The sequence below is a fragment of the Coenobita brevimanus genome, chromosome 72, assembly GCF_032717465.1.
Source record: "Coenobita brevimanus isolate Jiangsu-jjx chromosome 72, ASM3271746v2, whole genome shotgun sequence".
NCBI lineage: Eukaryota > Metazoa > Arthropoda > Malacostraca > Decapoda > Coenobitidae > Coenobita > Coenobita brevimanus.
In genome coordinates this window covers 21,358,002-21,383,323 of record NC_137025.1, presented here as the reverse complement: position 1 = coordinate 21,383,323, position 25,322 = coordinate 21,358,002, and the positions used below count along the sequence as shown (strand labels likewise).

The 25,322-nt window shown below is 43.3% G+C and overlaps 1 protein-coding gene across 1 annotated transcript in view; it reads right to left on the bottom strand.

The window, feature by feature from the left end:
- Tnpo-SR (transportin 3) overlaps positions 1-25,322 on the bottom strand; it is a 453,809-nt gene that overhangs the window by 253,043 nt on the left and 175,444 nt on the right. The window contains exon 4 of the mRNA XM_080278214.1: positions 24,874-25,052. Within this exon, the coding sequence (XP_080134340.1) occupies positions 24,874-25,052 (179 nt within the window). The remainder of the gene's footprint in view (positions 1-24,873; positions 25,053-25,322) is intronic.

Sequence of the window (25,322 nt, the reverse complement as noted above, 5' to 3'; positions counted from 1 at the left end):
GAGTGTAGGTGTGATGAGCGGTGTAGGCGGCCATCCACCTACGCAATTAAACTATTTTTTTCATACTTTAATTATAAATAAAGTGTTTATTGACATGTACACAGGGGCTTTCTTTCATTAAAGAAGGAAATGGGGGGCTAGGGGAGTTTTTAGGGGGGCACCAATTTTACACGGATTTTCAATCTTTGCGGGGGTCTCAGGCCCCTAACCCCCGCGAAGACAGAGGGTCGACTGTATTTATAATGCATTTTAAGACTGAAAGATCTCTGGAGAAAATCTGTCTATCTATCTATTACCAGATGCCTTAATCCCGTAAAGGGTGGCCACAATCAAATCGCCTCTATGTCGTCCTGTTCCCCACCATTTTGCTGCCATGTCCTTTGTTCAGTCCTTAGTCGACCCTCTATGGTCAGTCCTGGTCCGAGGCTTCTTGTTCATATTTTTAGTTAGTTGTTTTCCGGGGAGGGGCACTAACCCTCCACCAACCCACTTGTTGCCATGTAGGGAACATGGGTTGGTTGGTTATAAGGTTACCAGCCAGTGTTGTAAATGATTTCCTGTTTTACAGGAAATCATTTGGCTTGCCACTCAGTGTAGAGCTACCCTAAAAACAGAGTACCACCACATTAAGTGGGTGGATGATGGAACAGAATGCAGTTTCCAGTGGTAAATTTCACTAAATCCAGCTTCAATGAGCACAGCACAACCCCCCCCCCCCACACACACACACATACTCTGTACCCGACAGCTGTTACTAGTCATTGAGCAAGTAAGAGATCCTCTCAGGTGCAGTTTAACCCCTTCGTGGCTGCTGGTGTCAAATGACGTTTTACCATAGACTGGCCACCGGCGTCATTCGAGCGCGGCTTATAAAAATGGAAAATTTTGGGGGGAAGTGAACGAACATTTTGATTATCTTGAGACTGACGTACACTACACTCCCATACACCCCATCAGACAGTTCAGAGCTTCCGGCTGTGATGAGTGGATTTTTTATTTTGTTGCTCGTGGCTATGCCTAAACAAGTACAGCTACATCCACATCTCAACCCTGACAGAAAATGTCTTCTCTGTCCCCACTTGTGAAACACACACAAGCACCTGTTTAGAATTATGAAAAATACAGGCATAAACAAAAAAGACACGATAATACGATATAAATACATTTTTGTTTTAGTATCATGACATAATTGCGCAGGTTTATTGTACCAGCTTGGATCATTTGATGCAGTGCAACTTGTAGAAAACTGTGGAAACTTTTGAGAAGTGAACGAACACATGGGACATGAGACTGACCTTTACTACCCACTCAGTGTCACATCTCATTTGTAAGTTCATCACCTGCTGCTGTGATGAGTGGATGTACGATTTTTTTGTTTGTGGCCATACCTAAACACACATAGCTACACCCATTATCTCGTCCCTGACAGAAAATACAGTGAGTCCTCAAAATATGAAAACCCGAAGTATGAATTTTCAATGGTAGGAAATCAATTAATATAGGACAAACTCCACAGTACAAAAATATCTGTCGATGATATGAAAATCGATACTCGATACGAAAGGAAATGCAGAGATAGCCCGATTATCCAGACTATATGATGTGAAGAAGTGCCTGAATAGTTGAAATCATGATTAACCCCTTAAACGCGGGGCGTCACTTTCGTGACGCATGGGAGCAAGGGATCATACCGCGGGGCGTCACTTTTGTGATTCTGTGTTATTTTGAATTCACCCGGGCTTTCAAGTCATGGCTTGTATCATCTATCAGTACTGCCAATGTCCAACACTAGTCAGCACTCCTAATCTCATCTGTACTCCCATCCATTGTTGACAATTTAGTCATTTCTCCCCGTTCTTGACTCCCCTCCCTACCCCCCCTCCATTACCCTATCCTCTCGCCTGCTCGGCCGTGCTACGCTAAGTATATCTTCTCTGGAATTTTTCACTGATTTCATCCATTGAAATAAGCCCTATGCCCTATTCTTATACCAAATAATATATACAAGAAAGAAATAATGTAAGTGAGAGTGCCATACACCTAGAATTGGCTAATTATCACCTGACAACACCTCACGTGCACTTGTTCCCTAATTTTCGCTGTTTATTTCCCCTTGAAATATGCCGTATAATCTATTTTCGTAATAAAAATATATATAAGAAAGGAAGGGAGAAGCCTAAGTGATATTTACATTCACCTGGAACTACCTAATTATTGCAGGCCACCACACTGTATTCTACGCTAAGTAAATCTTCCCTGGAATTTTCCACTGATTTCATCCATTGAAATAAGCCCTATGCCCTATTCTTATACCAAATAATATATACAAAAAAGAAATAAGGTAAGTGATAGTGCCATACACCTAGAATTGGCTAATTATCACCTGACAACACCTCACATGCACTCGTTCGCTAATTTTCACTGTTTATTTCCCCTTGAAATATGCCGTATAATCTATTTTCGTAATAAATATACATATAAGGAGGGAAGGGAGAAGCCTAAGTGATATTTACATTCACCTGGAACTACCTAATTTATTATGTATTGTCTTGGTTTCCTGACAATCATTTCATTGCTATATATTAGCATGTCTCACGGGGCTGAAGTTGGTAGTATTACACTCACCCTAGCCAGGCAGCAGGAGGCCACCACTATCAGTTCACTGTCAGTGAAAGTGGGAGTATGTCTGATTTGCTCCTGCTAACTTCCGCCGCTTTATAGCCCCATGCAAAGGGCCCTGTGACCTTTACCCCCTACTAAACCTCGTGTGGAAAGAGGTAAAGGGCTGACAATTGATAGAGAGTGACTATGATCTTTTTATTGAGTAAAACAGTGCAAGTGGAATTGTAAATAAAGTGTAAATAATGTGTAAACAGCAAAAAAGCAATGACTGTAAATATAAGTGAACAGTGGAAAATAGTTTTATAAGTTACTTCAAGTGACAGTGCATAACAGTGTAAATAAAATAGAAATGTAAATACAGTGATCACTATAATATCCGGACACCCAATATCCGGACTACCCCAATATCCAGACATTATGATTCTGACCTTTTTTATCCCAAGTTGCCCAAAAGACACAAAAAATCGGAAAAAAATCGGATTTTGTTTCCGCACCTTATTGGTGTGAATAGGGTCTTAAACAGGTGCTATGCATGTCCAGTTGAGAGTACTGTACAGTTGGTAAATCATGTCCAGTTGGAGTCCATAAGTACAAGTCCATAAGGCTTGTGCCCATTATACAGACATCATCTCTGAAACCTCATGTCCGGTTAGAGTCCATAAGTACAAGTCCATAAGGCTGGTGGCCAATATACAGACCTCATCTCTGAAACCTCATTTTGTGTTTCCTTTGCATTTATTTCACTCTTTTATGTCCCTTATTGGTGTGAATAGGGTCTAAAATAGGTGCTATGCATGTCCAGTAGGGAGGTATGTAGGTGTTTTTCTGATTCAGGGTAGGTTAGGGTTCATAAGTATAAGTCCATAGGTTGGGGACCAATATCCGGACAAAACCACTATCCAGACATGCCTTTGGCCCTATTACAATGGATATTGGAGGGATTACTGTAATGTAAATAAAGTAGAGAACGTAAATAGAAATGTAAATGAGTGGTATTATGAAGTTACGAGTATATATACTAGGAGTAATGAAAGTGAAAGTTTCACTCTAGCATGTATGAATACTATGAGTGAAAGTGACATTCACTCTCGATGCTAGTATACAGGACGAGAAAGTGAATGCTACATATTTCTATCTATCTATCTATCTATTGCCAGACGCCTCAATCCCGTTTGGGGTGGCCACAAACAAATCGCCTCCAAGTCGCCCTGTCCCCCGCCATTTCACTGCCCTGCTCCCAACTCACACCCCCATCTCTCATATACCTCTCCACCCCATCCCTCCATCTCATCCTCGGCCTCCCCCTCCCTCTTCCCCCCTCCACCTCACTCACATACACTCTCTTCGTCAGTCTTTCATCCTCCATCCTCTCCACATGGCCAAACCACCTCACTGTGTTCCTCATAACGCTTCCTATCACATCCACATCCACACCACAACGCTCCTTTATATCCTCATTCGTCAGCCTGTCTCTCTACGTGACTCCACAGGCTCCTCTTAAATAACTCATTTCCACTGCTCTCACTCTTGACTTGTGTCCTTCCAACAATGTCCAAGCTTCACTTCCGAACGTTAGAGTTGGTATCACAATACTGTCATGTAGTAACTTTTTCACTTCCATGCTCACTTCCCTGTTTCTTATCACTGCTTTCAGGGAACCAGCAACCTTTCTTCCCTGCTGTACCCTTTCAAGCACTTAACCCTCCAAACCTCCATCCTTACTCATCACACTACCCAAATACTTAAACGTACTCACATTTTCCAATTCCTCACCATCTAACCTCGCTGTACATTCAGTAACTTCACCTCTCTCAAAGACCATCACTTTACTCTTCCCTACATTCACCTTTAGGTTCCGTTTCTTACACACTCTCTCAAACTCATCCACCAAGCCTTGCAGCTCCCCTTCGTCTTCACTCAACAACACAGTATCATCTGCAAACAATAGTACAGGGAGTTTCCAAACACTATCCTCTCTCACCAGGGCCACTCCAACATCCACTACCCTACCTTGTACCTCTTTTATTACCCCATCCATGTACAGATTGAACAACCATGGAGACATGACACATCCCTGTTTCAAACCAACTTTCAAAGAGAAAAGTTCACTTAGTTCACCATCCACACGCACTGCAGCCTTTGCACCATCGTACATACTCCTCACAGCATTCAACAACTTCCCATCTACTCCATATATCCTTAACACTTTCCACAATCCTTGTCTATCCACCCTGTCATATGCTTTCTCCAAATCCATGAAAGCCGCATACAACTTCTTTCCCTTCTCTAGAAACTTTTCCAATAAAGATCTAAGAATGAATATCTGATCTACACAACCCCTTCCCTTCCTAAAGCCTCCCTGTTCTTCTCCAACTAATTTCTCTGTTCTTTCTCTAACTCTGTCTATAAGTATCCTACCATACACTTTTCCTATTATACTAAGAAGACAAATGCCCCTATGATTACCACACACTTCTTTTTCCCCTTTTCCTTTGTACAAGGGAATAATTATACCTGACTTCCAATCCTCCGGGACTCTACCTTCCTCCCAGGCCAATCTGCACATCTTCCACATCCATTCTACTACTATCTCTCCCCCATGCTTCAGCATTTCACCACACACTCCATCAATTCCTGGGGCTTTCCCTGATTTAACTTTCTTCATTGCTTCCACAACTTCTATCCTACTGATTTCTTCCCGTCTTCTCACCTCCCTCCTTCTCCCAGCCATTCCCCAGCCACTTATACTCGCATTACTTCCATCCTCTACGTTCAACAATTCCTTAAAGTGTTCTCTCCATCTGCTCACTTTTTCACCCTTCTCCACTAGTAATCTACCATTTTTATCTTTCACTCCCCTGCTAACTTCACTTCCACCCTGTCTTACTCTTTTCACTTCTCTCCAGAACATTTTCTTACAGTCCCTCCACTTTACACTCAAATTCCTTCCAAATTCCTCATCCACTCTCTTCTTACTCTCTCTTACTAATCTTTTCACCTCTCTCTTCCTTTCCACATATAACTCTCTCTTCCGCCTCTCAACTTCTTCCACGCCCCTATTTCTCATCCATTCATTGTATGCTTTCTTCTTTTGTGCCACTGCCTGTTTCACCTCTTCAGTCCACCACGCTGTTCCTTGCACCCCCCTCCGTCTTCTCTTCCTTCCACACACCACATCACATGCTGCACATATTTCTTCTGTAAATATCTTACACACACCTTCCACGTCTCCCATCTGCTCCAATTCATATTTGCCCAATCGTTCCTCCACTTCTCTCTTATACTCTGCCTTTTTCTCATCCTCTTGTAACCTTCCACTCTCCTTGCAACTACTCCTTCCTCTCGTCTTTCCCTTCTTCTATACCTCCATCTCACTTGCATCCTAATTCTGGCCACCACCAAGTAGTGGTCAGAAAGTCCACTCCCCCAACCTCTATACACTCTTGCATCCTTTACACATCTTCGCATCCTTTCATCCACACACACATAATCAATCATTGCCTACCTTTCATTCAGTTCATCACCCACCCTTCTCATCACTCGCCATGTATACCTGTGGATCATTTTATGCCTGAAGAGGGTATTGGCTATCACCAACCCCCTCCCAGCACAAATGTCCACTAACGCACTCCCATTCTCATCTATCTCAGCAGGCACACCCCACTCACCAACTATTCCATCCACCTTCACATTACCAACTTTACCATTCATATCACCAATCAAAAACACTCTCTCATTCCTTCCAAACTTTTCCATGCACATTTCCACATTTGTCCAGAACTCTTCTCTCACTCTTCTAGCACGATCTTGCGTTGGCGCATACACACACACAAAATCTCCCACATTTGTATTCCAACTTTCAACTTTGCCCACACAATCCTTGACCCAACTGATCCATACTGTCTTATGCTCTTCTTCCATCTTTTACTCACAACTATACACACTCCTTCCTTTGCCCTCTCATTCTCATCTACTCCTGCACATATACCCCATCCATACTCCCATTCTCTCACACTTTCTCCTCTCCATTTTGTTTCAGTTATTCCACATACATCCACTTTCGCACCCTCAAGCACCTGGACAATCTCTCTCTCTTTCACCTCATCATTCGCTCCTCTTACATTCCATGTACTCATTACCAAGCCCTTTGTCCGGTCCTGGGTCGTCATCGTTTGGTCAGTCCTTGTCCGAGGCTTCTTGTTTGTTTTTTTAGTTAGTTGTTTTCCAGGGAGGGGCACTAACCCTCCGCCAACCCTTTTAGTCGCCTTTTACGACAAGCAGGGATACTGGGGGAGTATTCTTGAAAACCCCCCTACCCCCAGGGGTAGTGACAATAAACTACTATTACTGAAGGAAACTTATGGATAAAGACTGTAGATATATATGTGTTATATAGTAACAGAAATATAAACTGTGGGTGTTTTTATGAATAATAGACAACACTAGTGGCGAACGATCGGAAGTGGGATGGTCATACGCCCTCGTAATTTTCATTGCTTTCACAGTGCTTTTTTGGGGGAGTATGGATTCCAAACTATTTGAGAATCATAGATTAGTGTTTCTAGTGATAATATCAGGTTGTGGTAATCATATTACGAGTTGTCGGGAAGTGTAAAGTGGAGACTTCGTTACCCAACCTCAGAGGTCTCCACAAGTCCTACGGTACTCGATGAAGGATCAACAAACACCCAAGAAGAAAGCTGAAGGTATGTGCCATAAGTATACGTGATTTTAATATTCTACGACTAATAACTGATTTTTGGCAAATATTTTTAGAGAGTCTGTCGGAACGCGAATATGCCCGCGGGAGCCGCAAGTCAAAGCAAAACAAGCCCACAGTGTAAGGGTTAATCTGACGGAAACAAAACACAAGTACTGTACTGTTAGATTGATTTATTTACCGGTAAATATACAATGAAAGACACAACTATCTTCCCAGTTCAGTCTGAAGAAAATTTACACCAGACGATGTACAATGAAAACCCTGTTTCTACTAGTGCTTGTTTCAAATGGTTCGATTTTTCCACGCTATATTCGTCAGACTTTGGGAAGATACTTATGCTTTTCATTGTACACTTGAAGCAGCAGAAAGACCTTACCAATTCAATTCATAATTCTCCAGCTTGTTTCTGTAATTTTCTGACAACTTTCAGCTTGGCAAATTACATTTTTTTGCTGAGAAATTTCCTCCCCGTTATTATCATCACCTTCCCCTACGATCGTTTCCAGTGCAGTGGAAGAAACTCAGCATGCTCAAAGGTGGATAACGTTTCCCAATTTCCCAACTGGAGGTTAGGTTAGGTTAAAATTATGAGGTACAGATAAGCTCCATTAGGCCAGGTTTAGTTAAACACTTAGGGAAGAACAGTCCTTTCCGCCATTATGTTAACAAAATAAACAAGGGTTCTCACACCAGAACAGCTAAAAATGACGGGGAAACAGATTTAATAAGAAATGTTTACTGTATTTACCAACCCAGAAATAATCTGAAAAATGTAACAGACTACTGTATCAGGAAGAACTGATTTGGCAAGGTGCTTTTACTGCTTAAAGTAAAACGTATGTCTAGCCCCCTCAATGGCTGTGGGTTCAGATATTTGCAAGCTCCGGTGGTTGGCCTTGGGACCATTTTCTCAAAGTTCTAAAATCAATTTCTTTTTCTTACGTATGTGAAAAGACTCATGGCAGTGGTAGGTGGTGGCGACCATCATCCACTCACTTGATGTAGTGCTGCCTACTTCTTCCTTAGCCTTTATCATTCTTTTTCTGTGCCTGCCCTCCTCTCTTCCTATTTCTCCCATCTTTCCTGTTACTACTTAATGCTTTTCTTTCCTTTACAGGTGGCTTTACATTGAGTGACAAGCCAAATGGTTTCCTGTAAGCCAAGAAACCATTTACAATGCTGGGTGGTAACCATATAACCAAACCATACGTACTCCCTACGTGTCAAGTGGGTTGGTGGAGGGTTAGTGCCCCTCCCTGTAAAACAAATAACTCAGGGTCAAATGGCCACCCCGTACAGGATTATGGCATCTGGCAATAGAGATAGATAGACTCCTGGCACACCTGGCTTCCCCCCCCCCCCCAAACCCATCCTGTTATTTGCTATGATTCGTGTAAGAATTAATAAAATTAGGATGCGTGTTACATCAGCATGTATACATCGACCGAAAACATCTGGGATGAAGTGAACTGTGAACACCAGACTGCTTGAGGTGGTAGAGTAGGGTCATCTAAACAAACCAGTGACCCTCATTCTCTTCTCATAATTGCTCACAGTTTTTTATAGTTCACCCTAATTCGACATCACTGACACCAGTACAGTAAGGCTTTGTTCAGGGCCAGCAGCTATGAAAGCGATAATGGAATACATTATTGTATACAGTAACCCCTCCAATATCCGGATCAATAGAGCCATCAGTAGGTTCGGATATTGGTTTCGTCCGGATATTGGGCCCCAGCTTATGGACTTGTACTTACGGACCCTAACACAGAGAAACACCTATACAACTCCCTCCGGACATGCATAGCACCTATTTAACACCCAAATCACACCAATAAGGCACATAAATGACTGAAATAAATGCAATAGAAACATAAAATGTGGGTTTAGAAGTATGATCATACATTAATAAACATTCTGGTACTTATGGACTCTAACCAAACCTAACCTAACCGAACTCTGAAAAACACATTCCTACTGCACATGCATGAGGTAAGTTTAGTATGGAAAGAAGTACAGTATGACACTTTCTGGTAAGTATAGTATGGGAAAAAATACAATATGAAACATTCTGGTAAATATAGTATGGAAAATAGTACAACATGAAACATTCTGGCTACTTACAGCAAGTCCATGGCCACCTCGATGAATAACCGCCTCCTCTCGGACTCTGACAGTAAGAACGATTTCCTGAAGCACTTGCACTACACTCTTCCTGAAGTCTTGCACTGAACTTAGTCACTAACACACAGAAGTCCGTTCTTTTCACAGTGTTCACTTTAGTCCAAATAATGTTCCATTAAATTTAAGTGTTGCACATTAACTTTTCCCAAGTTTTTTTAAGTTTCCAAAGCCAAAACAAAGAAGGTTAGTTACGTTAAATTTCTTTTCTACTTAGTCTTTTCTCCCAACTTGAAAACCTTAACACAACACACCGGAGAATGCGAGAGAAAGACCAACCCGCATCAACCTTCTCCAATATCTCCCGTTTCTTCTCCAGAGTCAACACCACTCTCTTCCTTTTCTCAGGAGGCGGGGCCATCATCACACACACTAAGAGTAGGGCAGAGAGCAGCAGGAGGCCTTGCAGCAAGTATGGCACCACCACAAAAGCGAGCACGTGGGCAGCCATGGCGAACAGCGCAGGTCTTGTCGCGGTGAGAGACAGGCGGGAAGTGGGGAGGATGCAGCGACGCTCTATCGGACGTCGGAAGAATGACGAACCAAAACAATGTTCTCACACGGCGCGCGCGGCAAGTTCAAATTACGGACGGCAAAAAATCGATTTTTTTCCCCAATTTTTTTGGATTTTCGGACCATTTTGGGAATGTTTGATCCCAGGACAATAAGGTTCGGTTAGTGGGGATGTTCGGTTATTGGGCGTCCGGATATTAGAGTGATTACTGTATATCAGTCCTCTGTCTTTCACACATACACAAAAGAACAAACAAAAGAATGAGCAGTAAATGTACACTAACTCTAAGGAGAAGAAATAACTGTGCTCAGTCGGTCCGAAATATATTGGGAAGAGTGATACCGAACGAAGAATGTGGAACTGAATGCTAACCTACAAGAACATGTGGGACGAAAGATACATTTTTGTTCCATATTGTCTCTTAAAATTGTAAGACCCATAATCTTTCGTGTAAGCATACAGCCTAAAGACCTTACCAATTCAGTTCATATTCCTCTAGTTTGTTTTCTATATTGTTCTGACTATTTTGAGGGTGGTAAATTATGTTCTCTTGCTCAAAATTAGGGCGCATCTAACATAAACATGTAAACATCGGCGAATACATCTGGAACGAAGAGAATGCCTGACTGATGGGTTGGTAGAGTAGGGTCATGTACCCACACCAGTGACCTTCGTTCCCATCCCGTAATTGTTCACAGTTTTTTATAATGCCCTAACTCAACGTCATTGACACCGAAACAGCGAAGTGTTGTTCAAGGCCGGCAGCTATGAAGGGGTTAATGGAATACTGTATGAAAAATTCAAAATGGGCGCGGTGCATAGTGCCGCACTCACTTGCTGAGAGAAAACGAACTAATCTCTCTCTGGTAAACAAAATTTCGCGCACTTCTCAGTTGAGTCCACGTCACTCTTCTCCTCACAGCCTCGCTGTACGTGAGGATATTTTAGCAGCACTTCACCTTTTCATATTGTTTCGCCATGCCTCCCAAGCGCCCTGCATCATCTCTAGCATTGGGGGAGCCTGCTGCAAAGCAGCAGCAGCACTGTACTCTAATTCTGGAAAGGAAATTCGTTTCGTTTCGTTTTTAAAGGCTCCAACATGCTTGCATGTGTCGGCCTTGGTCACCTAATGGTGCCTCTCCATGCTGTATGATCCATTGCAGTCTCCCTGTTCAGTCCCTTAACCCTGAGGTCACACTTAATGACCTCGTCCCGTCTTTCTCGGTCTACCCCTCATAACCCCACCCCCAATATTAACACTTCTCATCTTCCTCACCCAGTTATCATCCCCCATCCTCTCCACATGTCCAAACCATCTCAATCTACCCCTCCTCATCACAACACCAATACACTCCAGTCCCATCCTACCTCTCAACTCTTCATCATAAACTCAGCCCCTCCAGGCCTTGGACGCCAGGACGCACTGCACTTCCACCTAATCATTGTCATTTCTGTACGTCTGAGCCAGCGAATATCTTCCTCCTTCACTGCCCAGGTCTCACTATCATACAGCACCACACCCCCAACATATGCTGCATACAAAGACCCCTTAGCACGTAAGGAGAGTCCTCTCAATGTCAGGAGAGGCAAGAGCTCCCTGAACTTCTTCCAACCACTTCTCACTCTAGCCACAGAGCTAGCTCCAGCCCCACCTCCAGCACACAACATGTCTCCCAAATAACAAAACCCTTCCACACACTCAAGAGATTCACCAGCAAGTTCAATCCTTTCACGTCTGACAATCTCCACCTGCTCACCCCAACACGCCGTACACATAAAATCAGCATTATCTCACAGTCTACCTCTGATACCACTACATCTTTTATGCACCCATTTATCACAAACACCGCACAAGATGGAGTTACTTCCCACGCCCTTGTGGCAAACTGCACATGGCCACTCTCCCTCGTCTTTGACAGTACCGCCACCAACCCTAGATATCATCACTTTAGTTTTATCTGCATTTACCCTTAAACCCTTGTGCCCCATACCATCTCTCCACTTCCTAAACCTTTCCTCTGCCTCCCTTTCGTTCTCTGCAATCAACACCAAATCATCAGCATGCAACAACTCCCACGGGAGTCCATTTCTAAAGTCATGTGACAGGGCTTCAAGTACCATGATAAACAACATGGGACTCAAGACTGACCCCTGATGCACACCAACATTCACGGAAAACTTATCACTCAAATCTCCATTCACTCTTAATCTCCATTCACTCTTACGTGTGTGGAAATTATAAGACCCCATGAGGAGGGGCAGGGAGTCTCAGAGATTGGGCGTGCTTTAGGCCTTGCTGTTTCCACCACTGGGACTAACGAAGACAAAGGAGATGTACAAGAATATCGCCACCTCCTTCTCTACAATTGTATACATGTATTGCTCACTTCCTAATAGGAGGGGGGGGTTAAGTTTAGGTGGGGGTCCGAGGGGGTCCGAGGGGGTCCTGGGACACATCCCCCCATTTATATGTACATTTCAATGGGGAAAATTGTTCCGATATACAAAATTTCGATTTACGAAAGTTTTTTTTTTGTCCCTGTCCCTTTCGTATATCAAGGACTCGCTGTATCATCTTTCTCCTCTCTTGCGAAACACACATACACACCCCGTTTACGATTATGAATAAACACAGCATAAACAAAAAGGACTGGAAAATAAATATTTTTTATCTTTACCAATTTCCTCAGGTTTGTTGTGCTGTTCTGAATAATTTTACATATTCTTTGCATTTAACAAGCATAACAGGAAAGTTTTTCATGTTCACGTGATGCTTTCATTGGTGGAAAGGCCTCCTTGTCCTCTCTGTTAAGCAACTCGTGCAAGGTGTGATTGGCAGGTCGTCTCGCATTTCAGCCCTCATTCAAGGGAAGACGTTTATCCTGTTTGGGTCTCAAAACAGAAACGCTCGCCTCCGTTTTCCAACAAACTCCACCACCCACACTTCAAAAATAGATTGATACTACCATAAACACAATAAACACAGAAAAATGCTAAATAAATTCATACTGTAAATATCTTTTAAAATTTAAACCTCATGTATTATGTGCTGAAAAACTTCAAAATACACATATCTAGTTATTCTGCACCTTTTGAACACCATTGACAGTGTTTTTGGTTTAAAAAAAAAAAAAAAAACGCGATATTGTGTCACTACAGTGTACCTACGCGTAACCGGTATCAACTTCCTAAATTTACGTACCTTCTGCGTTCGATTGTACGCCACCGGATGGGTCTAGGAAGCTGAAATTTGCACTGGAAGGTGCATCAGAACATGCTCTTCAGTGTGGCAAAAAAAAAAAAAAAAAAAATCGCAACTTTACACAAATTAGTGTGGGGTAGGCCTGTGGGCCACGGAAATCTCCACGCATTAGGCCACAGAGGGGTTAAGGTACCCTGGCAGGGAAAATAATGCAGTCAGCCTCCAGATGAGGTATCGTGTTGCCTTATTTATGAAGGTCCATGCCACTTTTGTTTGTTTGTTTTTGAGAGAAACTGACCCTTTCCTCTTGTAATCCTCATAACCAGTGATATAGCATTCTGACCATCAATTTGTGACCCATTCCTCTTAAAATCCTCATAACCAGTGATGTCAAGCTCGTGCTGATTTAGAGTTTCATTAATATAGTCTATCTTGTCATGGATAGAACGAATATTTAAAAGACCCAGCCTTAACTGGTTCAAGAGAGACGTAGTCAGTTTTTTGAATGGTCAAACTTGGTGTTTTCAATCAATCTATTCCTATGAGAAATCATAATTGGATATTCTCTACTTGATGTAAAATGGGCAACCGACTGTGACTTTGAATTAGCATCTTGATGTCTTAAAGAGGAGCAGTTGATGCATTTGGGAGAATTTCTGTTACTACAGTCCTTAGATTTATGGGCTCCAGCACAAAAGACGCATTTAGGTTCATCACTTTTCCTAGAACATCTCAATGTATGACCAAAGCCTTGACAGTGATGACACTGTGTAACCCAAAATCTAACGAAAGGCGCGGCATCTTGTAAGATCCACATAGATGTAATTGCCCTGTTCTACAATGGAGGATCTCACCTCTGGTGACATCTTCAAGACAGCAGTGTTGGTGTTATTCCTTGTCCTTGTGAAGAGAAGGTTGAGGGTACAACCTCAATCAACGAGCATCTTAATTTTATTGTTTTTTCTCATAATATTTGGGATGATGTCAGAGTCATTCAAGGAAGAGGAAATGCCTGTCACGGTCATTTTAGGCAACCTTTTCTTTGGCTCTGATATGCAAAAAGTGCCCTCAGAGCCAAAATGATCAGTCAGCACCCCAGTTGCTTCACTCTTGGCCTCAGCTGACAGAAACTTCATTACCAGCCCACCAGCCTTGGTCTTAAGGCAGCTATCAACCGGTACCGAGTTAAGTTCGCCTCTGATGTCTTCTGGTCCCATCTGATTTGTCAGGGCACCAGCGCCACTCTCTGGTTTAACAATCAGTACATGCTGACTATGAATGGCTTTTTTCTGGCCATGAGCACTGATCTCAATCACGCCCCCAGGCAGATCCTTCCCTCCCCCCACGAGAGACCCGCGAACAGCATCCGCAAATGACTTGGCCTGATCTTGCGTGACCGCCATGGGTGATCAGACCTTGGTCTCTAGTGCCTCCAGTCTATTTGATACGTCTCTGATTGCTTGAAAGATCGGCCCAATAACTTTATCTTCAAACTCCTTCTTGGTAATACTTTCTCCATCGGCCAAGACCTCGTCTGCTGGTGCAACACACTGGCTACACAGCCAGTGAAAGCCCAGCTGGTGGCTCTTCTTCATGAATGGATAGTCGCCTGCATCCAAATTTTCACAAGCTATAAGAATCCACTCGCTGCAGTAGGCGCACTTCAGTGCTTGTGCACTTTTTGCTACAGATCTACTGCAGCAAGGGCACTGGTGTTGTTTACTCATGGTAAGGGAGAACAAAAAACAAAACAAAATGACAACAGCAGCAAAACGTATATACACTCAATCCTCATAATCCGCAGCAATTTGGGTCTGGACCACTGCCGCGGATTACAAATTCCACAGTTTATAAATAATAACTCTTACGTGAAAAATTAATTAGGGTCTGGACTTTGGCCAACCACTCCCCAAAGCACCCTACCTACACCTATCTAGGCACCATCAAACACAAACATACAAATTTAGGAATATTCAGTTCATGTATTTAATAGAAATAAGCAAGGTTAAGGGATCTCACCTTAATCCTAGGACGATATTGCTTAAGTGAATGAAGTGGCGTGGTGTTCGGAAGAACTTAGAACCTCTCAGCATGAGGTGGGGGTGCTCCCTCATGCTGTTCTCCCTTCTCCAGCTCCTCTGCCTCCCTCAGGAAGCCCTCAAAGTCAGCCTCAGAGATAACTGATGCTACGTCATCCATGTCCTCAGTGTGTGAAGGGCCAGGCTGTGGTTCAAGCTCAGCTTCTGCCCTTACCTGGGCAAAATAGTGGGTGATGAGTTTCTGATGTTTCTCATTAACTCTACGATTACGCAAGTCCTTGTAAAAACACACAGCTTTTTCTAGGTGACCAATACTCTCACTACACCTTTCCTCATCACGTTCAATGGATTTCACAATCTCCTTGGCCAAGTCTACGTAAACAAGCAAATCACTGAGATCCTTCATAGAAGGCTCGCCACGTTCCTGCTCATTCACTTCACTCACTTCACTGTTATTCTGCCTTTCTAAGTGCTCGTCGTCTTGTATAACAGCCTCCACGACAGCCTCAGCATCATCAACCTTCTCAGTAATCACGTCCATTATGTCACTAGATGACACTTCATCACAGCCTGGCAGATTCCGAGCCAGTTGAACAACAGCCTGTACGTTGTCCTCTACACTCTGAGTTGGCACGTTGTCACTCGTGTGGTTAGGAAGGAGAAAGCACCAGGCACGTACAATCGTTACAACATTAAGCTTGCCCCAGGCCTCTAGTAGTGCATCGATAGAGTCCTTGATGTTGAATTTCCTCCAGAATTGATACATTGACAACACTTCCCGACTTTCTCCGGGGTCAGGCTCAACAAAATCCACCTCTGTCTCACTGTCACTGTTGTCTGCCGTGATCTCTCTTAGCAGCTGCCGTTCTGGTGCATCGTCGATGACAGCTGAGGTAAACTGGCGATAAAATAACTGGGTGTAAAACAGCTTCGTATTCGCTATTATCTCCTGGTCAAGTGGCTGGAGAAGAGAGGTGGTGTTGGGTGGAAGGAACATAACCTTGACTCTGGGGTGACGTGAGGTTAGGGCTTGTGGGTTAGCAGGAGCGTTGTCCATGAGTAGCAACACTTTGAACGACACCTTAACACGCTTGCAATGAGCCTTCGCCTCCTCAACAAATCTGTCACACCAGTCCACAACTAAGTCTGTTGTAGCCCATGCCTTAGCCTGCTGACGCCAATACACCCCTGATTGGTCCATGTCTTCAAGGTTGCAGAAGGCGCGGGGTTTTCTTGTCTTATTAATACCAAAAGGCTTCATCTTGAACGTTTCCTTGGCATTGGTACAAAAAATGACTGCGTAGCGCCCCTTGTCGAGCTTCCTTCCCCGGGCCTTTAGGTGTTGACGTGGGATGTATGTGGAGCTAGGCAGCTTTTTCCACTGGAGTCCAGTCTCGTCCATGTTGAAAACAGTTTCTGCTGTATAACCCCCCTCCTCCAATATTGCCTGGAGGACAGTTGGAAATTCCTCTGCCACGGCCACGTCAGCAGACGCTCATTCTCCAGTCGTGTGCACGTTTTTCAGGTGCTTCCTTTTCAGAAAGTTAGACAACCACCCATGGCTAGCATGGAAGGGCTTAGGGGGGTTGATACAGAGCCGCTGACTTGCCAATTTGTGAAAACTCTTAACCTTCTCCCTGATGACTGAGCCATTGACTGGAATATTCTTTCTTGTCTGCCTCAGGACGAACATAACCAGACACCTTTCTGTCCAAATTACTGCCTCGTCTCTGCACCGTACCCGGCCGTCAATGAGCCCAGTCACGTAAGCTTTGACGCACTTCCTCAGTTTCTCCCTGGTTTTGTAGATCGTCCTTATGGTCAACTCATTCCTCCCATATTCTTTCACCAGGCTTGCAAACTTCTCTCCCTTCTCAACACAACACATGAGCTCCAAACGTTGACTGTTTGACAATGGCGGCTGCTTCTTGATGCCACAGGGCTTAGAGCGCTTCTTCGGGGGTTCGGGAGGGGCCATGGAAGGTAGGAGGTGGGGGGAAAGTGCACAAAAATAGGCAGGTAGCTCTCCTACCGCACGGTGATGCTCTGTACTGTAAGGGTTGGCTGGCAGAACAACAACAACATGGCGGCATTGGTATGCACACTTGCCACCAGGGACGGGTGGTGATTGGTTGTTGGGTCGCGGTTATCAAATTGAATGCTGCAGTTTACGATTCTCCTCGGAAAAGGCCCACTTGGGTGCCTAGATCCGCGATTTTCATGACTTAACAGCAGTTTACGAGTGCTGGCAGTCTGACAGCCACATTGCCGTGGATTACAAATCGGTGGTTTATAAACACGCAGATTACGAGGATTCAGTGTACAATACTACCCGGGATAAACCCGGGTAGAGCCGTCCCCATTTGTGTCACCCTAATTTAGGAGAAAAAAAAGAAAACCAAAAGAAAAAAACGCACAAAAAACAGAAATGGAAAAAAAACAAAAAAACAGGGTGTCTGCGAGGTCACCACGAGCAGGTGGGGTACGACTTGACTACCCTTCTTGGAAAGGTAACCCAAACTGAGGTGCCGCAAAAGTGCTGAGATGGTATTGAAACTTTTCCCAATTCGAGCTTTATAGCAGCAGCAAATACGTCACTTAGGCAGGACCTCAATGTTTTTTTTTTATGCGAGGAACAAGGAACCAAAGGCCATGAGCCCGCAATAACAGTTCCCTACAAGAGAAAAACAAAATACAATAGAGAGCCAAATTCAAGATCTATTCATTTCGAGATGCCTGGACACACTACGTTTGAAAGACTGGAGATCACAGGCAGCAGGAAATACATACAGAGGGAGACAGTTCCAGAGTTGACCTGTTGCATAAATGAAGGACTGGGAGTGCGGTTAACTCTTGCATTACAGAGTTGGACAGAAAAGGGATGCGTGTTTGCTGCTTGACGGGTGCTACGCGCCCGTCGTAGAGGTGAAGGAATGCATGCAGACAGTTCAGTGGATCAGTGTCCATGGAAGTGGCGACAGAAAAGAGATAAAGATGCAACAGTGTGGCGAAGAGACAGAGGTTGAAGGGAGTCAGCAAGAGGAGGAGAGTTAATGAGACGAAAAGCCTCAGACTCCACCCTATTGAGAAGAGCTGTATGTGGGGAGCCTCCCCACACATGAGAGTTATACTCCACACAGGGACGGATAAAACCCCTGTATAGAGTCAACAATTGTGCAGGGGTAAAGAAAGAACGGAGTTGGCTTAGCAAACCCAATCTCTTGCAAGCAGATTTTACATGAGATGTAATATGATCTTTCCAAGATAAGTCTCGAGTAAATGAAACCCTAAGCATGTACAAGGATGATGCAGGATTAAGCTGAATATTATTAAACATTAGTGGGTATATCTGTGGAAGATTTTGATGGGTTGATAGGTGTAAGAACTGAGTTTTAGATGCATTAAAAGCAACAAGATCATTTTTACCCCAGTCAGACATTAGGTGTGCCATAGCCTCATCCCTTGTTTCTTGAAGTAACTGCTGAGATGGGCGTTGTGGGAACCAAAGGGAAAGGTGAAGGGTGGAGTCATCAGCGTATGAGTGGATAGAGTTAGATGTACAGCTCAGAAGGTCATTGATGAACAAAAGGAAGAGAGTTGGTGATAGGACAGAGCCCTGAGGAACACCACTATTGATAGATCTAGGAGAAGAACAATCACCGTCTACAACAGCGGCTATAGAACGACCAGAAAGGAAGCTAGCGATGAAGGCACAGATAGAAGGATAGAAACCTTAAGAGGGCAGTTTGGAAATTAAAGATTTATGCCAGACTCGATTGAAAGCCTTTGAGATGTCAAGTGCAATGGCAAAGCTTTCGCCAAAGTCCCGATAGGAGGATGACCAGGAGTCTGAAAGGTAGGTGAGAAGATCGCCAGTGGAGTGTCCCTGACGGAACCCATACTGACGACAGAAAGAACGTTGTGATAGGAAAGATGCTTTAAAATTTTTCTATTGAGAATTGACTCAAAAACTTTTGAAATACAGGACGTTAAAGCAATTGGACGATAGTTGGAGGGTTGGGAATGGTCACCCTTCTTTGGGACTGGCTGAATGAGAGCAAACTTCCAGCAAGAAGGAAAGGTACAAGTCGACAGGTAAAGGCGAAAGAGTTTGCCTAGGCAGGGTGTAAACACAGAAGCACAGTTCTTGAGAACAACAGGAGGGACTCCATCAGGCCCATATGCCTTGTTAGTATTGAGGCCAGTGATGGCAGAAAATACATCAGCTGAAGAAATTTTAATGTCAGCCATGAGGAAGTCAGAGGGGGGAAATGATGGAGGAACAGCACCGGAATCGTCTAAGGTGGAACTGGAGGAGAAAATCTGTGCGAAGAGATCTGTTTTATCAGTAGAAGAAATAGCTACAGAACCATCAGAGTAGAAAAGAGGAGGGAAGGATGATGAGGTAAAGTTGTTAGAAAGGTTTTTGGCAAGGTGTCAGAAGGAGCAGGAAGAATTCGAGTTGGAGAGTTGAGAGCATTACGGATGAAATTATTTTTAGTAGAGCGAAGAACAGACTTAGCATGATTCCGGGCAGAAACATAAAGATGATGTGATTCAGGAGTGGGTTGGCTCCGGTACCTTTTGTAGGGTCTCTCCTTGTTGTGGACAGCATTAGAACAAGCGTGATTAAACCAAGGCTTTCTTGCATTAGTCAAAGGATATGAGAAAGGAATGTATGAGTCCATGCCCGAGAGAATAACCTCCGTAATGCGCAAGGCACACTCAGATGGCTCCTGGCCATGGAAGCAATAATCATTCCAGGGAAAATCAAAGAAGTACTGCCTGAGGGCCTCCCAATCCACGGCTCCAAAATGCCACAGACGATGTTTCTCTGGAGGGTCCACAGGCCGTACCGGAGTGATATTACATAGGTAATAAATGTAATTTTTAAGAACTGTACAGTACCCTTGGTACAGTTAAGTGTACTGTACTCTACTACTGTGTTGCAAGACTTCATTATCAAAATTTGACACTATTTTACTTATTGCATTGTGCACTCTCTGAGTATAAAGTAATAATATACTGTACTGCTCAATGTTTTTGTGAAAAAGCCATGTTTTAGTGAGCGTGGGTGTGATTTGGGGATAGGGGCAAGCATGACCTCCAATAATTCGGATTTTTGCATAATTGGAGATAGGGTTCCCCCCAGTTAATCCATTATAGAGGCTTTACTGTATTTTCATATGAAAGAGGAAGAGTTGGTGAGTCTTATGTATGTTTAATTTTTTCTCTAGCTGTTATAGTTTGACAGATATTAGGGTTTGAAATACAGTGCTCCCTTAACTTCCACAGGGGTTAGATAACAGACACACCAGCATATTTTAAAATTCTGCGGATATCTGCTGCCCCCCTTAAAAACACCCCTGGACCCCCCTTAACCCTTTGGCTGCAGCAGCTGTGATGACAACATACTGACTGTGCTCACTGCAGAGAATATAAAAAAAAAAATAATTTAGTTTTACGCCAGGTATCCCCGAAGGGCTAAGGCGTTGCCTCTGGATAGAGGACTTTTGGACCGGAGCATGTAGCATTTTATGATCGGATGCCCTTCCTGATGTCTACCAACGACCCTTGGGTGGATTCGATCCTCCGACCCTTCGGCCAGAGCGGAGCGCTCTAACCCACTGAGCCACGGCAAAAACTGTGTGTTTTCAACTTGTGTTTTAATCCACTTATCGTCTTGAGAGCTAAAATTTTTGTCAAACGTCAATCTTTCTACTATCGTTTGCAACAAACTGCATGTCCGCAGGCACTGCAAGCACCAAGAACGATTTGAGGTGTGTTTTGACAGTCTAACACAAGAAATATCCCAGGGAGTTGGAAACTTCCACCAAACCACAAGATTATTTCCCTACAAAGTAGGGTTATAGCCATGTTACCTCATCACAGGAATTGCAATAATAATAAAAATAAAACCCTTCTAGCCAGTCTCCTATGATTCTGTTACGATATTCCAGTGTTTACATTAGAGTTTAGCGAAACAGTAACGATGTGAGGAAAATCATTATAAACTTTATCAAACTTCAGGAATGACTTTTATTACAGCTTACTTTTATAAAGCTTATTGATATTATGTCATGAGTCATTTCACAGCATAGCTCCACAATTTGCAACTACAAAAATGTTCACCAACTAATCTGCTTAGCATCGTGACTTCTCTGATTATCACAAAAATATCACTAAATCAACTTGTATTTCATCACAGTAATTCACAATATAAAATAACACTTTCAGCCACTCTGGAATTATTTCAGTACTACTTGAGTGCGTATTGCTTCGTATTATTTACGTGGGAGAGGTGAGGGAGGGCAGCAAACCGGTTTAGACCAGCTCAATGAGGAGTACGAGAGAGAGAGAGAGAGAGAGAGAACGAGAGAGAGAGAGAGAGAGAGAGAGAGGGAAGGCAGCAAACCGGTTTAGACTAGCTCATTGAGGGTGTGTGTACACGTGTGCGTGTATGTACGTACACTATTATTTAGTACCAGGGTAACTGTCAGTGTTTAAAAGTTTAACCCCTAAAGCTGGAGTCACTCATCCACCAAATGAATTTTTCCCCATAAGTTATCTGTATCAATTAGTGTGATAGCACAAAATCACTTACATTTTATCACAATACAGGTAATTCACAATATAATATAAAATAACACTTTCAACCACTCTCGCATGATTTCAGTACTATTTGGGTGCATATTGCTTTGTATTATTTACGAGGGAGAGATAGGAGGGGGGAGGGCAGCAAACCAGTTTGGACCAGCTCATCGAGGGGTATGAGAGAGAGAGGGGGGGGGGGGAGGGCAGCAGTCTGATTTAGACCAACTCAGCGAGGGTACATGGAAGAAAAGAAATACTCCCAGCCTGTCCTAACTTTTCCCCTGATAAATTAATAAATGAAGTGGCCAAAAGGAAGAGTGTTACATTTGATTCACTATATAATGCCATCACTAAAACAGCCATGAACTGTGCCTGGGATAATGTTACACTTGCAGTGAAGTGTCAGCAGAGTTCAATGAGAAAGAACGCTTTAGTGAATCCAGCCCCGGTACCGTACCACCTGCAGATATTTAAAACCATTTATGTTATATCCACCCGCAGATATAACTGTGTATGTATGGGTAGTGTGATGAGTAAGGATGGAACTTTGGGGGATGAAGTGCATGAAAGGGTACAGCAGGGAAGGAAGGTTGTTGGTTCACTGAAAGCAGTGATGAGAAATAGGGAAGTGAGTATGGAAGTTAAGAAGTCACTGCATGATAGTATTGTGATCCCTACCCTGACGTATGGAAGCGAGGCGTGGACCTTGCAAGAGGGGAACAAGTCAAGAGTGAGAGCAGTGGAAATGAGTTACTTGAGAGGAGCATGTGGAGTGACATGGAGGGACAGGTTGACGAATGAAGTGAAGGAACGTTGTGGGGTGGATGTGGTCGAGAAGATTAGGAGAAATACACTGAGGTGGTTTGGACATGTGGAGAGAAGGGAGAATGAACGACTGACTAAGAGGGTGTATGTAGGTGAGGTGGAGGGGGGGGAGAGGGAGGGGTAGACCGGGGATGAGGTGGAGGGATGGAGTTGAGAGGTATATGAGGGAGGGGGGAGTGAGTTGGGGGGAGGGTAGTCAAATGGTGGGTGACAGAGCGACTTGGAGGCGTTTTGTCTGCGGCCACCCTTTGTGGGATTAGGGCGTTGGGCTATAGATAGATAGATAGATGTTAAAAAAGCGTATGTTAACGGATGATTGTAAGGGTGTTTTTTCCAAAATCACGGAAATCCCTCATAGGAAGGAGTGGACGACATCGGAAAACCCCTGGCATGGAGTGGTTAATTAATTTCCCTAACTGCTATAATTTCTCAGATATTAAGGTTAAAAGTACAGTCATCCCTTAACATCAGCATTTTTAACATGCACAGTTTTAAATATCCACGGGTGGATATAACATAAACGGTTTTAAATATCTGCAGGTGGATGTAGTACCGGGGCTGGATTTACTAATGTATTTTATCTCACTGAACTCTGCTGACACTGTTCACTGCAAATGTAAACATTATCCCAGGCACAGTTCATGGCTGTTTTAGTGATGACATTATCCAGTGAATGAAATATAAAACCCTTCCTTTAGGCCACTTCATTTATTTATGCCATTAATTCATCTGGGGAAAAGTTAGGACAGGTTGGGAGTATTTCTTTTCTTCCATGTACCCTCAATGAGCTGGTCTGAACCAGTTTGCTGCCCCCCTCCTCCCTCGTACCCCTCGATGAGCTGGTCTAAACCGGCTTGGAGCCCCCCCCCCCCCTCTCTCTCTCGTAAGTAATACGAAGCAATACACACTCAAATCGCGCTAAAATCATCCCAGAGTAGTTGAACGTGTTATTTTATATTATATTGTGAATTACTGTGACAAAATACAAGTGATTTAGTGATATTTTTGCAATAATCAGACAAGTCATGATGCTAAGCGCTTTAGCTAGCGAACATTTTTGCAGTTCCAAACTGTGCAGCAATGCTATGAAATGACTCATGACTTTATATCAATAACCTTTATACAAGCAAGTGGTAATAAAAGTCTTTCATGAAGTTCCCGAAGTTTGTAATGATTTTCCTCACATCGTTACTGTTTCTACTGTTTTGCTAAAGTCTAACATAAACACAGGAATATCGTAACAAAATCATAGGCGACTGGCTAGAAGTATTTTATACTTATTATTACTGCAATTACTGTGATGAGGTAATGCAGCTGTAACCCTACTTTGTAGGGAAAAAAATCTTGTGTTTTGGAGGAAGTTTCCACCTCCTTGGGCTATTTCTTGCATCAGACAGTCAACACACACCTTGTATTCTCTCATCATTCTCGGTGCTTGGAGTGCCTACAGACATGCAGTTTGTTGCAAACAACAGTAGAAAGATTGACATCTGTCTGACAAAATTTTAGCTCTCAAGATTAAAGAAAAGAGGGTTACAACACCAGATGAAAACAATTTTTGTTTTATTTCTCTGCAATGAGCACAGTCAGTACGTTGTCATCACAGCCGCTGCAGCCAAAGGGTTAAGGGGGGTCCAGGGGTGTTTTTAATTGGGACAGCAGATATCCACGGATTTTTAACATTTGCAGGTGTCTCTGTTACCTAACCCCTGTGGATGTTAAGTGAGCACTGTAAAGCTTTTTTTTTTTTTTTTTTTCCGTACTGAGGTGAGGCGCGAGCTGATTTTAGCCCAGTTGCCATGGGTTAAGCATTTGGTGAGTTTCTGCAAGAGTTTTTTAAGATTCAACAAAATTTGATGCAGATTCTCTGCTCCTTACAATCTGCCAATTCTGTTGGAGAAGAAAATTGCCGAACCACTAAAACATGATCTTACAAAAATGCATGTAACCTAAGAATGTGACCTGTCAGCTTGCCAGCTGTTTGCACAAAGACTCTCAAAAGGTACAGCACACCGCTTCTTGGAATGGAAAATCCATGCTACATTCGGTTCATGCTTGCTATTCAAATTCTCCCAAATTTCGGGTAGCACCTCGTGTTATGCTAAGCATAAAATCAAATACACACCCTAGTAACTACTGTAAAATAAGCTACATGACACCTCATGTGACTCACCAAGAGCTCAATTATGCTAGGAACTTTTTTCCTGAAGTACTCGTCGAGGTGCTTCCTGCGGTTGAGACCAAGACGTAACTGCCGTGAGTGTAGTTCCTCAGGCATGGCTATCAGCACCTCCAGCAGTGGCACCAGGTTACCAGTGCTTGACCCTGGCCCAAACTGTGTTATCAGGTCACCTGTGAATACACCATCATCATTACCTACACAATCATTATTATTATTATCATATACTTCACCACCATTATTATTACAGCATCCTGACATTTTTTTTTTTTTTCCCTCACCTAGGCATAGGGTGAAGAAGATCCACACATAAGGAGAGAGAGTAATGCCACTCATGGATGAGTGAGGCTGGTCACTCTCATCTTAAAGGGAGGGGACGCCAGCAGGGACTGATTTTTGACTGACAAAGGCATTTTGCAAAATTTACCCCATAAAATAGCTCC